Source organism: Salmo trutta, chromosome 14 (assembly GCF_901001165.1).
Source record: "Salmo trutta chromosome 14, fSalTru1.1, whole genome shotgun sequence".
In the NCBI taxonomy this organism is placed as follows: domain Eukaryota; kingdom Metazoa; phylum Chordata; class Actinopteri; order Salmoniformes; family Salmonidae; genus Salmo; species Salmo trutta.
The window spans coordinates 15714233-15726376 of NC_042970.1; the positions used below are offsets into that span (position 1 = coordinate 15714233).

General features: G+C 42.1%; 1 protein-coding gene across 2 annotated transcripts in view; it reads right to left on the reverse strand.

The window, feature by feature from the left end:
- Window positions 1–1822: 1822 nt before the first annotated feature.
- Window positions 1823–12144, reverse strand: part of LOC115207504 (kazrin-like) — a 291628-nt gene continuing 281306 nt past the window's right edge. Inside the window, exons 6-10 of one of the 2 annotated variants that reach the window (XM_029774614.1) lie at window positions 9756–9892; window positions 6237–6407; window positions 4897–5077; window positions 4161–4294; window positions 1823–3842 (exon numbers count right to left, since the gene is read on the reverse strand). In XM_029774614.1, coding sequence (XP_029630474.1) covers window positions 3669–3842; window positions 4161–4294; window positions 4897–5077; window positions 6237–6407; window positions 9756–9892 — 797 coding nt within the window. In that variant the 3' untranslated portion in view covers window positions 1823–3668. Of the gene's footprint in view, window positions 3843–4132; window positions 4295–4896; window positions 5078–6236; window positions 6408–9755; window positions 9893–12144 lie in introns of both variants that reach the window. The other variant, XM_029774615.1, reaches the window with a different exon arrangement.

Here is a 12144-nt window from a genome sequence, read left to right on the forward strand (position 1 = left end):
GGCCGTACCTTGCCACTTTTGACGTTTTCCGTGCAAGCACGGATATACATGGGCATTGCCATGACAACCTCCAGCCAGGCTTGTACTGCCCCTGCCTTCCACAGTGACATGGGCATGTTCCGAGTGAGCTCCGCCTGCTGGAGGCGGTCCAGCTGCTCCTCTCCATCTGATAGGCTATGCTGTTGTGTCGATAGGCTGGAGAGGCTGTCAGAGTCTGTCAGGATTGGTCAGGGGAAGTAGGAGTACAGGACAGGGGAGGGGTTTGGGGTCAAAGGAATTGAGAGGCAAAAATGACTCATCCAACTCAAATTTAAAGGCCCAGTGCAGTTAAAATCAATTTCTTCTGTGTTTTATATCATATTGCACAACGGGTGATGATACTAACACTTTAAAAGTGTAAACACTTTTGACCAGTGTTATTTTCTGATGGTTGCTAGTTGAAAAGACAATCTACACAGGACCTTATCGGCAGGTTTGCATGGGCAAGAGTTTCGGCTTTCCATGGTGACAACACCATACGCTAAATTGGTTAATAAACAAATAACAAATAGTTCCAAATCTCCCTGCCAATAACAGCTAGTTTTCCGTTTTCCCCTCCCCAAACAGACCACTCCCAGACAGTCCCAGCAAAATTATTGCTTTTAAAAATAGTCTCTTGCTAAAAAGATACTTTTGCCCATTTTAATGGAAATGTATTAAAGGTACTTAATTGTTACCCAGAAATGATTTGATATTGGTATAAAAACGGCTGCATTGGGCCTTTAACTGTAGAAAAGGTAGGAGGATATATCACTGTATATAGGATATTACTAACATCCCTCTGAAACATTGACATGGCTACAATATTTACCGTCTACTGAAACCTATTGGATTGTTTGGCAACTCATCAACCTGGAGTTATGTCCCCCGCAGCTAACATCAAATGTCATTTCATGACAGCAGTATTATCAATTGAATGACAGAGGGTCTCACACATGAGACAGCACCAAGAAACCATAAAACAGCTTTGGGACTAGTACGAACAGTCAGTCACTGCTCTATGCAGCCATTAGATGGTGCCAGAGTAATTCACCACAGCAGAGTATTATTAAGGTCTCTATTATCTGACAGATGACTTATTAGATGCCATAATATGATGACATTACAGAATAACTCATCACACTACAAATTGGATATTACAGATTGAGAACAGGTGCCACATCCGGGCAGGTGACTCAAGCACTGACAAATCCAGGAAAACATTTTTAAATGATACAATGAAAACTATTAGTATGCATTTCATAAAGACAGAGACCTTTCTTTAGTTCTAGTGTTCAGTGAATACTGTGTGAGTAGGGTTAAGGTTTGAATTTAAATGGTTGACTTTGAATGATCTTGTGGGGATGGAATGATTTTTTGGTCACTATAGGCAAATATTAGAGATTGAGACACATTAGAAATGCATGGGTCATATTATTCATAAAACTAACTGCTGCTGTGAATTTACCACCTGTTTATCCAAGACTTAAACAAATAAGTAAGCTGCAAAATCCAGGAGGATTAGCGAGTGTGTCTTCTGCCTTGTTCACATGCTGAGAGTGAGGCCTACATAAATACAATCTATGAATTGTTCAGTAGGTTTTCAAAAGACAGTGCAGGAGGTCATTTCCCTTCAGGAGTATAGTTTTATGAATGATCTCCACAGTGTGGAAACAAACACTTGGTAATTCACAGATGAGGAGTTATTTTTTTGGGAGGGAGGGATTCATGCCCCCTGAGAGGAAAAGAGACACCAAGACACAAGAACAGATTACACATGGAACAGAATAACACCACATAGTTATTTAGTTACTGCTTTCATTTTAAAATATGATTTTATTTGAATCATTTATCATATTCATTTTTTAAGATGTTAAAGTTCCTCATCCTCTGCCAACAGTTGAAGACAGGTCAGGTTATCTTACCCTTGAACTTACTTCTTGTTCTTTAAATAAAATACTTTGAAAGATTTACTCTTTTATGCAACATCTCCTAAATTACAAAACATGAAACAAATTATCATCATAATCACAAATGTAAGAAATTAGGAGGGTTGTATGGTAAAGAGCAAAACAAAAAGTGTCATTGCATCCAGAATGATGCAAGAGAATGAAAATGGGAACGGGTTATGTTTTGGGATGTAGGGAATATGAGGATGCTTGAGGTTGTCCATTTCACTGCTAACTAATGGATTCCTAACCAAACAGCAGAGGTAATCATGCAGGGGTTTTACTGCACAGTCCTATGCTTACCGTTGGCACATTAGATAGTTGTCCATTTAAACTCAATAAGGACAAAAGCGATCTTACAAGGCAGTGACACACATCTACTCTGACTCTGTTTTGTTAAAGATTAAACTTGAACCTTTGGCACTTTAAAATGCTTTCAATTCATGTATCAGATAAATTGATACATTTGTGTGTTTTCTACTTTTTTACTACCATTGTTTTTGGAACCTTATTTGGCTTTCAGTCTGAGAAATGCATATGGATCGATTCAACACATCTACAGGCCTGGCAGGGTACCATCATTCTTTAACAATTGATCCGATTGTAAAGGTCAGTGTCTATCAGAAACATTCAGCATGGGTAGAACAGAGCAGGAGGCCTACACAAACAAGCACATATCAATCCTCTACCGATCTAACATTCCTATACTCCTAAACATGTATCTATACAAAGCACACTATTCACATCAGACACTCTGGTACTCACAGCATCAACCTCTATAAGGCTATCCTTTTTGTCAATGCTGCCCAATGAGCTATTTAAATGTGTTGTTTATTCTCCATTATGACAGAATAAGCAATAAGGCCTGCTCACCCCAGCTGTAGCAGTTTCACTTGTTCTACACTACAGTGTCACAAACTCCTTAGTGTTGCTGTACAGTGGGATGTTTCTGGTCCATTTTGTTAACCGGAATATCAAATGTCCTTCTGATTGTCCTATTTTTATCATTTTCTTTCAGTTTCACTATAAGAAACATGGTCGTTCCATAGACTTGAATGTTGATCACTAAATGATACCACCGATCCAGTGTTCTTCTGTTCGTGGATAACATCATGGGTTATACTAGTGTGTTTATTCTCCATTCACAATGTGGAGGGTTACCCTCATTCATATCTTCATGAGAATATAAAGAATCGGCCAACTAAGACTGGGGATGGAAAATTCTAAATAAAAAAGTATGATAAAAGCAACTATAAAATAAAACAGTTGTCAGACAAAAGACATTTACAAACAGTAGGTGCCGATTTACTACTATTAACATATTCACACCAGTCCTTCATGTCTCCAGTTATAAAAAACAAATATATATTAAGATAAATAAAAGATTACACAGCATGAACATGTCCACACATAATTATCTCATGTATATATTTATATGCATGTAAACATATATATATATGCATACATGTACATCTATAAATATATATTTAATTTACATACATACATTTTTGAGGATAATATACATTTTCTGGGGGCAGCAGTTGTCTCAGGTTTTTCTTGTGGGCACATACGGCAACACACCCGCACGCATGCACATGGTCAAACACACACACACGCACACACGCACAGAGAGAGACAGAGACAGAGACAGACACGCACATCCGCATGCACACAACCACACATAAATCCACACACACACCATCACCAGTCGGCATCCTCCTCTATGTAATAATCAGGGATGGATGTACCATCATACAGGCCCGGGTCCATTGACTTGCGCTGCTTTCCCCGAGCAAACACCCGGGACAGGGAGCCCAGACACATCTTCTCCTTCTTCTTAGTCTTACGCTTCTGGTCCTCCAGGTCCTCCATAGACTAGACCAGGGGAAGGAGAGGGCAGGAGGAGGGAGAGAGGAAAGAGAGTGAAAAGGGCAGAGGGGAGTTGGACAGAGAGAGAGTGCAGAGGACAGACAGACATTCGGGTTAGTCAATGAAACAGGAGATTCTCACCCAAACGACTTGCAGATTCAATCACAGAACTACAATAACCAATACTGCAACAGAACCAAACCAACTGAAAGAGCAGGTAAAGACAGACAAACAGACAGACAGACGGAACAAAGAGCAGTAAAGGTACTTATAGAGAATTGCGGAGGTGTGATTACTTGGTCGGGGGTGCCAGGCAGCTCTTACATTGCAGAGGGAGTGTGTCCGATGGCGGGGGGAGTTGATGTCACTGGGGGTGGACGACCGATCCCCGTCAGCTGCTGACGCGTCCGAGATGGTAGAGGGCTGGCGGGAGTGACAGGGACTGACCCTGACCACCGCTGGAGAGGAGAGACACGCACATTAGTCACCTCACACTGAGCCACTGTAATGGTTGTGCTGTGTGTGTGTGTGGGAGAGAGTGGTCCTCTGTAGCTCAGTTGACAGAGCAACACCAGGTAGGTTCGGTTCCCACGACCAAATGTCAAATACTAAAAGTATTTGGTTTTAAATATACTTAAGTATCAAAAGTAAAAGTATAAACCATTTCAAATTCCTTGTATTAAGCAAAAGAGACGGCACCATTTTCTTTTTTTACGGATAGCCAGAGGCACACTCCAACACCCAGCCATCATTTACAAAGGAAGCATGTGTGTTTAGTGAGTCCACCAGATCAAAGCCAGTAGGGATGACCAGGGATGTTCTCTTGATCAGTGCATGAATTGGACCATTTTCCTGTCCTGCTAAGCACTCAAAATGTAATGAGTTCTTTTGGGTGTCAGGAAAATGTATGGAGTAAAATGTATATTATTTTCTTTTGGAAGGTAGTGAAGTAAAAGTAAAATTTGTCAAAAATATAAATAGTATAGTACAGATAACCCAAAAAACAACTTAAGTAATACTTTAAAGTATTTTTACTTAAGTACTTTACACCACTGCCTACCCTGGCGATCCACAGTGTGTCCGTGGTAGAGTGTTTGTTGGCTCTGGCGGATGGCAGCGGTGAGGGGCAGGTCTCCCTGCATCGCCCACTCCTGACTGCCGTTCACCACCGGCTCTGAGGGCATGGCCAAGGACTGGCGCTTCGGCACGTCCTTAGTCAGCGTGGCCAGGGACTGTTTCGCCTGCCATAAATACACACACAAGGCGGTAAGATACAGTGGTACAGACACACGCACATACAGTACATGCTTAGAGGCATGTATGCACTGATGCACCATACACACATACACTGAGTGTACAAACACCTGCTCTTTCCATTACATAGACCTGCTTTTTGCTGCTCTTTCTATGACATAGACTGATCAGGTGAATCCAGGTGAAAGCTATGAAGCTATGAAAGCTATGATCCCTCATTGATGTCATGTTAAATCCACTTCAATTAGTGTAGGTGAAGGGGAGGAGACAGGTTAAAGAAGAATTTAAGCCTTGAGACAATTGAGACGGATTGTGTATGTGTGCCATTCAGAGGGGGAATGGGCAAGACAAAATATTTAAGTGCCTTTGAACGGGGTATGGTAGTAGGTGTCAGGCGCACTGGTTTGAGTAAAGAACTGTAACGCTGCTATTTTTTTTACGCTCAACAGTTTCCCGTGTGTATCAAGAATGGTCCACCACCTAAAGGACATCCAGCCAACATGACATAACTGTGGGAAGCATTGGAGTCAACATGGGCCAGCATCCATGTGGAACACTTTCGACACCTTGTAGAGTTCATACCCTGGTGAATTGAGGCTGTTCTGAGGGCAACTGAATAGTAGGAAGGTGTTCTTAATGTTTCGTACACTCAGTGTGTATACACATAGGAGCACTGCTACACCTATAGGTGTAGGCACATGTTTGGAATTGCAGGGTGTGTTGAAATGGGTGTGGGATTAGATGGGACAGATCATTCCATCAAGGTTAGCATAATTCTCGTGCTGTGAGCACTTGACAGAGACAGAGATATAGGCTATTCTAGCTCTGAGAAATCTTATCAGCTACTGCTGCTGTGTGTAGTGAGGAGTTAGAGGAGCCCCACAGAGGAGGTGGACTGGCTGGCTGTTGTTGGCTGACTGGTTGTCTGGCAGTGGAGAGGGATTAAGGACATGGACTGAATAATGAGTCCATCTGTCAGTCAGGCAAGACAACAGACTCTAAAGGGTACCTTAACAAGGCAGAAAATGCAGGAATTCCGATTCAGAGCAAAACCTGTGTGTGTCAGTGCATATTGGTGTGTGTGGGTGTGTACATGTGCTCGTGTGTGTGTGTATCAGTGTGCATGTGTGTGAGTGTACGTCTCACCATGGTGAGTTCAGCCTCCAGCTCTTTGATGCGGTTCTCCTTAATGTCCATGTGAGAGCGCAGGATGCAGGCCTGCTCTGTGGCCTCTTTGGTCTGCCTCTTCAGATCCCATTTCTCCCTCTCCAGCAGGTCCTTCTCCTTAGCCAGGGCCTTCACTGCATCCTCACTCTCCTACAGTACAGAACACAGATACTGTCAATCTTCACACTCCCAGCATTGCCTCAAACCAGTGTGTGAGCACATGACTGCTCATTGAAGCCCTGGTGTGTTAGTTATCCTATTTCAAACTGTTTGGAAAGTATCTGGCTATTGTATAGTGGATGTAGTGTACATTTTGGTGCTGGTCGTAGTTGAGCGTAAATGTGAGTGGTTTTTGGGGGTATCTGTACTTTACTTCACTATTTATATTTTTTTAAACTTTTAATTCACTATATTCCTAATGAAAATAAATGTACTTTTTACTCCAAACATTTTTCCTGACACCCAAAAGTAATTGTGACATTTTGAATGCTTAGCATGACAGAACAATGGTCTAATTCACACACTTATCAAGAGAGTATCCCTGGTCATCCCTACTGCCTCTGATCTGGCAGACTCACTAAACAGAGAACATCCCTGGTCATCCCTACTGCCTCTGATCTGGAGGACTCACTAAACAGAGAACATCCCTGGTCATCCCTACTGCCTCTGATCTGGAGGACTCACTAAACAGAGAACATCCCTGGTCATCCCTACTGCCTCTGATCTGGTGGACTCACTAAACACACATGCTTTGTTTGTAAATTATGTCTGAGTGTTGGAGTGTGCCCCTGGCTATCTGTAAATTAAAAAAAAAACAGAAAATTAAGTATATTTAAAACAAAATACTTTTAGACTTTTACTCAAGTAGTATTCTACTGGGTGACTTTTACTTGAGTAATTTTTTATTAAGGTATCTTTACTTTCACTGAAGTATTACAATTGGCTACTTTTTCCACCGCTGCTGGTCGTAGTTGAGAGTAAATGTGAGTGTACCTTTCGGTGCTGGTCGTAGTTGAGAGTAAATGTGAGTGTACCTTTCGGTGCTGGTCGTAGTTGAGAGTAAATGTGAGTGTACCTTTCTGTGCTGGTCGTAGTTGAGTGCACTATACCTTTCTGTGCTGGTCGTAGTTGAGTGCACTGTACCTTTCTGTGCTGGTCGTAGTTGAGTGCACTGTACCTTTCTGTGCTGGTCGTAGTTGAGTGCACTATACCTTTCTGTGCTGGTCGTAGTTGAGTGCACTGTACCTTTCTGTGCTGGTCGTAGTTGAGTGCACTATACCTTTCTGTGCTGGTCGTAGTTGAGTGCACTGTACCTTTCTGTGCTGGTCGTAGTTGAGTGCACTATACCTTTCTGTGCTGGTCGTAGTTGAGTGCACTATACCTTTTTGTGCTGGTCGTAGTTGAGTGCACTATACCTTTCTGTGCTGGTCGTAGTTGAGTGCACTATACCTTTCTGTGCTGGTCGTAGTTGAGTGCACTATACCTTTCTGTGCTGGTCGTAGTTGAGTGCACTATACCTTTCTGTGCTGGTCGTAGTTGAGTGCACTGTACCTTTCTGTGCTGGTCGTAGTTGAGTGCACTATACCTTTCTGTGCTGGTCGTAGTTGAGTGCACTATACCTTTCTGTGCTGGTCGTAGTTGAGAGTAAATGTGAGTGTACCTTTCGGTGCTGGTCGTAGTTGAGAGTAAATGTGAGTGTACCTTTCGGTGCTGGTCGTAGTTGAGAGTAAATGTGAGTGTACCTTTCTGTGCTGGTCATAGTTGAGAGTAAATGTGACTGTACCTTTCTGTGCTGGTCATAGTTGAGCGTAAATGTGAGTGTACCTTTCTGTGCTGGTCGTAGTTGAGCGTAAATGTGACTGTACCTTTCTGTGCTGGTCGTAGTTGAGCGTAAATGTGAGTGTACCTTTCGGTGCTGGTCGTAGTTGAGAGTAAATGTGAGTGTACCTTTCTGTGCTGGTCATAGTTGAGAGTAAATGTGAGTGTACCTTTCGGTGCTGGTCGTAGTTGAGAGTAAATGTGAGTGTACCTTTCTGTGCTGGTCATAGTTGAGAGTAAATGTGACTGTACCTTTCTGTGCTGGTCATAGTTGAGCGTAAATGTGAGTGTACCTTTCTGTGCTGGTCGTAGTTGAGCGTAAATGTGACTGTACCTTTCTGTGCTGGTCGTAGTTGAGCGTAAATGTGAGTGTACCTTTCGGTGCTGGTCGTAGTTGAGAGTAAATGTGAGTGTACCTTTCTGTGCTGGTCGTAGTTGAGAGTAAATGTGAGTGTACCTTTCTGTGCTGGTCGTAGTTGAGTGCACTGTACCTTTCTGTGCTGGTCGTAGTTGAGAGTAAATGTGAGTGTACCTTTTGGTGCTGGTCGTAGTTGAGCGTAAATGTGAGTGTACCTTTCTGTGCTGGTCGTAGTTGAGAGTAAATGTGACTGTACCTTTCGGTGCTGGTCGTAGTTGAGAGTAAATGTGAGTGTACCTTTCGGTGCTGGTCGTAGTTGAGAGTAAATGTGAGTGTACCTTTCGGTGCTGGTCGTAGTTGAGCGTAAATGTGAGTGTACCTTTCGGTGCTGGTCGTAGTTGAGAGTAAATGTGACTGTACCTTTCGGTGCTGGTCGTAGTTGAGAGTAAATGTGAGTGTACCTTTCGGTGCTGGTCGTAGTTGAGAGTAAATGTGAGTGTACCTTTCGGTGCTGGTCGTAGTTGAGAGTAAATGTGAGTGTACCTTTCGGTGCTGGTCGTAATTGAGAGTAAATGTGAGTGTACCTTTCGGTGCTGGTCGTATTTGAGCGTAAATGTGAGTGTACCTTTCTGTGCTGGTCGTAGTTGAGCGTAAATGTGACTGTACCTTTCGGTGCTGGTCGTAATTTAGAGTAAATGTGAGTGTACCTTTCTGTGCTGGTCGTAGTTGAGAGTAAATGTGAGTGTACCTTTCGGTGCTGGTCGTAATTGAGAGTAAATGTGAGTGTACCTTGCTGTGCTGGTCGTAGTTGAGAGTAAATGTGAGTGTACCTTTCTGTGCTGGTCGTAGTTGAGAGTAAATGTGAGTGTACCTTTCGGTGCTGGTCGTAGTTGAGAGTAAATGTGACTGTACCTTTCGGTGCTGGTCGTAGTTGAGAGTAAATGTGAGTGTACCTTTCGGTGCTGGTCGTAGTTGAGAGTAAATGTGAGTGTACCTTTCGGTGCTGGTCGTAGTTGAGAGTAAATGTGAGTGTACCTTTCGGTGCTGGTCGTAATTGAGAGTAAATGTGAGTGTACCTTTCGGTGCTGGTCGTAATTTAGAGTAAATGTGAGTGTACCTTTCGGTGCTGGTCGTAATTGAGAGTAAATGTGAGTGTACCTTTCGGTGCTGGTCGTAGTTGAGAGTAAATGTGAGTGTACCTTTCTGTGCTGGTCGTAGTTGAGAGTAAATGTGAGTGTACCTTTCTGTGCTGGTTGTAGTTGAGCGTAAATGTGAGTGTACCTTTCGGTGCTGGTCGTAGTTGAGAGTAAATGTGAGTGTACCTTTCTGTGCTGGTCGTAGTTGCGTATGAAGTCTCGGAGCTGTTCCTCCCGGCTCTCCAGTGTGGTGTACAGCTGCTGCATCTGGTTCACCAGGTCTGCCTTCTCCACCTTCAGACGCTTACGGTCAGACTTCATAGCTGTGGGACACACACACACACACACACACACACACACACACACACACACACACACACACACACACACACACACACACACACACACACACACACACACACAAATCAGGACTAAAGGCTTTAACAGAAGGTTGGGTCAGAGATGCAGCTATAATGGATTACCACAAGATGACACTGTGGTTTATTGTAAAATCCTAGAAAGAGCAACATTGTTATCCCAAACAGTGGTGTAAAGTACTTAAGTAAAAATACTTTAAAGTAGTACTTAAGTCGTTTTTTGGGGTATCTTTATTTTACTTTACTATTAATAGTTTTGACAGCTTTGACTTTTACTTCACTTCATTCCTAAAGAAAATAATGTACTTTTTACTCCATACATTTTCCTTGACACCCTAAAGTACTCGTTACATTTTCAATGCTTAGCAGGACAGGAAAATGGTCCAATTCACACACTTATCAACCTGTACTTTTGATACTCAAGTAATATCTTTTTGGGTTACTGACTTTTACTTGAGTCATTTTCTATTAAGGTATCTTTACTTTTACTCAAGTATGACAATTGGATACTTTTTCCACCACTGATGCCAAAGAAGCACCACAGAGTAAATTATGTAAGGATCTAAGAAGGTAAGTGGTAGAGAGGCACTTAGTCATTCAAAACACGTAACGACACAGACTGATGTGGGCACTATGTTCACTAATCTTCTCCCAAAGACGGCTTGGCATAGTGGCATTGGCTACACAGGCAGCATGTTTAAAACAGCCAACTTCCAGGGTCAAGGTTTTCTTTTCAGTATAAGAGACCATAACTCCTAACCTGTACTGAGAGGATATGAGACCATAAATAATAACCTGAATTGAGAGGATATGAGACCATAAATAATAACCTGAATTGAGAGGATATGAGACCATAAATAATAACCTGAATTGAGAGGTAATGAGACCATAAATAATAACCTGTATTGAGAGGTTATGAGACCATAAATAATAACCTGTATTGAGAGGTTATGAGACCATACATGATAACCTGTACTGAGAGGTAATGAGATCATACATAATAACCTGAATTGAGAGGTTATGAGACCATACATGATAACCTGTACTGAGAGGTAATGAGATCATAAATAATAACCTGAATTGAGAGGATATGAGACCATAAATAATAACCTGAATTGAGAGGATATGAGACCATAAATAATAACCTGAATTGAGAGGATATGAGACCATAAATAATAACCTGAATTGAGAGGATATGAGACCATAAATAATAACCTGTATTGAGAGGATATGAGACTATAAATAATAACCTGAATTGAGAGGATATGAGACCATAAATAATAACCTGTATTGAGAGGATATGAGACTATAAATAATAACCTGAATTGAGAGGATATGAGACCATAAATAATAACCTGAATTGAGAGGTAATGAGACCATAAATAATAACCTGAATTGAGAGGATATGAGACCATAAATAATAACCTGAATTGAGAGGTAATGAGACCATAAATAATAACCTGTATTGAGAGGATATGAGACCATAAATAATAACCTGAATTGAGAGGTAATGAGACCATAAATAATAACCTGTATTGAGAGGACAGGAAAATAGTGAAGCCTCAACAGGCAGACTAAGATTGTGAGTCATGAAAGCAAAGTATTCCTGAATTTCAGGAAAAAGGAGAAGCTGTCCTTTCCATAACCGTAACCGTCATTCATTGAGCTTAAGCATTCCCAATGTTCTGCCTTAACCCTCCTCAATCAACATTCAAACCTGTTCTTCAACAGTTACACCAGAGAGCGCTACAGTAATGAGAACGCTGCCTGCCACCTGTTTCTGCCTGCCACCTGTTGCTCCCTGATCGGAAGACAGAGGAGAGAAGGAGGGATAGATTGGGGAGGTTGAGAGATGAAACAGAAGTGATTGGTTTCTCTTCTTTATGTGCCGTCGCTGCCGGCATTCTACACACAGCCAGTCTGCCTTAGCAGGGGATGGGGTTTAACACATTAAAACCAGTAGATAGTGATAGCACTGACGTCATCCACGTATTCCTATGGAAAACTACCAATGCCTCTTGAAGCGGGAAGTATTTGAATTTGAAGCGCGTCATATTGCTGAATGGGGCAAAAAAAATCGCAAAGGATCATGGGGAAAGTGGCTGTAACTAGCAAAGAATCATGGTCGATGTCGTCGTTTTCATCCTGCCTGAGAGAGTCAACCAGGAGCCTCCTCGTAGCCTGCCGGCCCGTGATTG